General features: G+C 37.1%; 1 protein-coding gene across 1 annotated transcript in view; it reads right to left on the bottom strand.

Moving 5' to 3' along the window:
• The window catches only part of LOC107690463 (vacuolar protein sorting-associated protein 53 homolog), a 30504-nt gene that overhangs the window by 5409 nt on the left and 21916 nt on the right, over window positions 1–3179 (bottom strand). The window contains exons 18-20 of the mRNA XM_016488820.1: window positions 967–1115; window positions 793–862; window positions 573–710 (exon numbers count right to left, since the gene is read on the bottom strand). Coding sequence (XP_016344306.1) covers window positions 573–710; window positions 793–862; window positions 967–1115 — 357 coding nt within the window. The remainder of the gene's footprint in view (window positions 1–572; window positions 711–792; window positions 863–966; window positions 1116–3179) is intronic.

Genomic DNA, 3179 nt, shown 5'->3' with positions numbered 1-3179 from the left:
TGCTCAATGTGAAAGCCCGCAGGTGATGGAGATTTACCGCTGATTACAGAACCGGCTTTCTGACAAGATGCGTGTTAAATATCGCATGCGATTAATCGTGCAGCCCTAGAGTGAGCTGAGGCGGGCTGGACTCCAGAAAGGAAAAATTGAAATCGCATCATATGACCCCTTTAATAATATTAACTTTTTAATATAATTTCAATTGAGAAAAAAACTTCAATTAGAAATATGTCATTAAAAGTGGACAAGTTTGAACCCCATTGTATGTTACAAGTCTATATGTAAATATAAGTAGAGATCTATGAGTGAGGATTATTAAACTGTGGACTGCTAAGCCTGCAGGCGGGAAAGCTAAGGCATGTGAGCACTTCCTGTCTCTCAGAGAGAGCTCATTAAACCAGACGTGCACAGCTTAGTAAATAATTGCGCTGCACCACGCAGAGCTTTATGAGCAGCTGAACATTAAAGACTTTCCTGTATTGAGCTTCTCATCAGGGAGGCCTGTTTAAAACAGAATCGGGTGAGCGAATTCTCAAATGTTTAATGGCCGTGAATGCACGTAAGGTTCCCACCTTGAGGATCATCTCCGCTCGAGTCATTCCTTTAACCACTATTTTGGTGTAGCTGGCCGGGGCTTTACGGACCACTTGAGAGCCAATGGAAGGGAGGTCTAGAAGAACGGTCTTGAGGGAATGTGTGTCCAAGAGTAACTGTTCAGAAGAACGAAAATACGTACATATGTTCTGAAGGTCCATGAAACCCAAGCATCCCAGTGTCTAAATCTCTACCTACCTGCTCTGCTCCAACCATGCTGATTGGCTTACACCTGAACAGGTGGTTGATGAACTTTGGAATGAAGGAGCTGAAAGGAATGGATGAAAGTAAAACAGTCAGTAGGAGTTGAGCAAACGCTGTGTTATGAAAGAGCCTTTGTTGCACTGATTAGTGAGTAGCTCCGGTACTGACTTGGTGAACTTAATGCAGAACTGGGTGAAGTATTTCCGGGTGGAGGCCAAGTTGTCTCTAATGATGGGCACATTTTGTTTGATGTGCATGATTACAGAGGTCACATACGGGCTTTGGTCTCCCACATGTTCCACACTCTGCCACGGCATCTGTACAAACATACAGAAAGTCAACTTCAAGGCTAGTATAAATATTCTAAAGACACTCTGGACATTCTTAATGTTGACAAAAACTAAAACTTTTACAAACTGAAATAAAGCTGAAATAAAATAAAATAAATATTAGATGGAAAAACTCACAATGAAAACACTGAAAACTAGAAAAGTTCCCTTGGCAACTAAATGAAGTAAAATAAGTTTACGTTGAAGCGTTAAAATTACTAAACCTAAACTAAAACAAAAATGAAGGCTAAACAGAAACATAAAAAAAACTAATAAAAATGAGAAAAGCACATAGCAAAAGTACTGAAACTTAAGCTGAAATTAAAATAAAAGCTGAAATATCAAAATAAATGCAAAGAATAAAAGACAAAAAAAAATTTTTTTTTTAATTGATATTCAAATTCTGCCTGATACCAATAAGCCAAATTATTTTCATGTTATGGCCAATAACCGATAAACAGCTGATATTAAAATGATTTGTACAATTTTGTCTCGTTTTTAAAAATAAACATTTAGGCATCACAACATTCAACAGTCAACATTCAAAAAAACATTTTGAGATTTGCTAAAGATTACATTCAACAGTGTTGAATGTAAGGGGTAGTTCACCCACAAATGAAAATTACCCCATAAAAAATATAAATTTTTTATTACTCACCCTCAAGCCAACCTAGGTGAATATGACTTTCTTCTTTCAGACGAATACAATCGGAGATATATAAAAAAATGTCTTGGCTCTTCCAAGCTTTATAATGGCAGTGAATGGGTGTTGAGATTTTGAAGTCCAATAAAGTACATCCATCCATCATAAAAAGTACTCCACACGGCTCTGGGGGATTAATAAAGGCCTTCTGAAGTGAATCGGTGCTTTTGTGTAAGAAAAATAGGTTACACTTTAAAATAGGGAACACATATTTACTATTAATTAAGAGTTTTCCCTCAATAAACTGCTAATTTGCTGCTTATTAATAGTTAGTAAGGTAGTTGTTAAGTTAAGGTATGGTGTAGGATTAAGGATCTAAAATATGGTCATGCAGAATAAAGCATTAATATGTGCTATATAAGTACTAATAAACAGCCAATACACTAGTAATATGCATGCTAATAAGCAGCTAGTTAATAGTGAGAATTGGTCCTTAAAATAAAGTGTTACCGTGATCTCTAGCTTCCGCTAACTGTCATACGTGCTTTCACAAGAGAGTGGCGTTCCAGCAGATGACGTAGGACGTAGGCATAGCATAAGCTCCGATGAGAATATACGGTAACACTTTACTTGAAGGGGTGTGCATAAGACTGACATGACACCTTCATAATCATGACATGACATCAATATGAAGGTTTTATGCATGTTTATGACAACTGTCATTAAGTGTCATTCACTCAGTTATGTAATTTTTAATGCAAATATGACATTATTTGACCTAACCCTACCCCTACTTACCCCTAACCACAGCCCATAACAAAGACATCTCAAACAATGTCATCTTTGCATTAAAAATTACATAACTGAGAGAATGATACTTAATGACAGTTGTCATAAACATGCATAAAAAAACCTTCATATACATGACATGTGTCATGTCATGATTATGTAGGTGTAATGTCATGATTATGAAGGTGTCATGTCATGATTATGAAGGTGTCATGTCAGTCTTATGCACACCCCTTCAAGTAAAGTGTAACCGAATAGGTAGTCTCACTAGAACCAAGTTTTGTTTACAGCAAAGGACAGCTCTCCTCTGACATTTTTCTTTACAAATCCTCATTTTGTACTTCTAATTCGTGACCGGTGTTTTGTTTTGCTCTCTCCACTCCGCTTCCGCATTAGTCACTTCTCACCGGAGCTTACACTACGCCTATGTCCTACGTCATCCGCTGAAATGCCACTCTCTCATGAACATGCGTACAACAGTTAACGGAAGCTAGAGATTATGGTTTTTAAAGTGTTAAATATGGATATTTTTCTTACACAAATGCATCAATTCACTTCAGAAGGCCTTTATTAATCCCGCAGAGCCATGTGGAGTACTTTTTATGATGGATGGATGCACT

Source organism: Sinocyclocheilus anshuiensis, unplaced genomic scaffold (genome assembly GCF_001515605.1).
Source record: "Sinocyclocheilus anshuiensis isolate Anshui unplaced genomic scaffold, SAMN03320099.WGS_v1.1 scaffold1455, whole genome shotgun sequence".
Taxonomy (NCBI): Eukaryota; Metazoa; Chordata; class Actinopteri; order Cypriniformes; family Cyprinidae; genus Sinocyclocheilus; species Sinocyclocheilus anshuiensis.
This window is presented reverse-complemented; position numbering and strand designations above follow the sequence as displayed.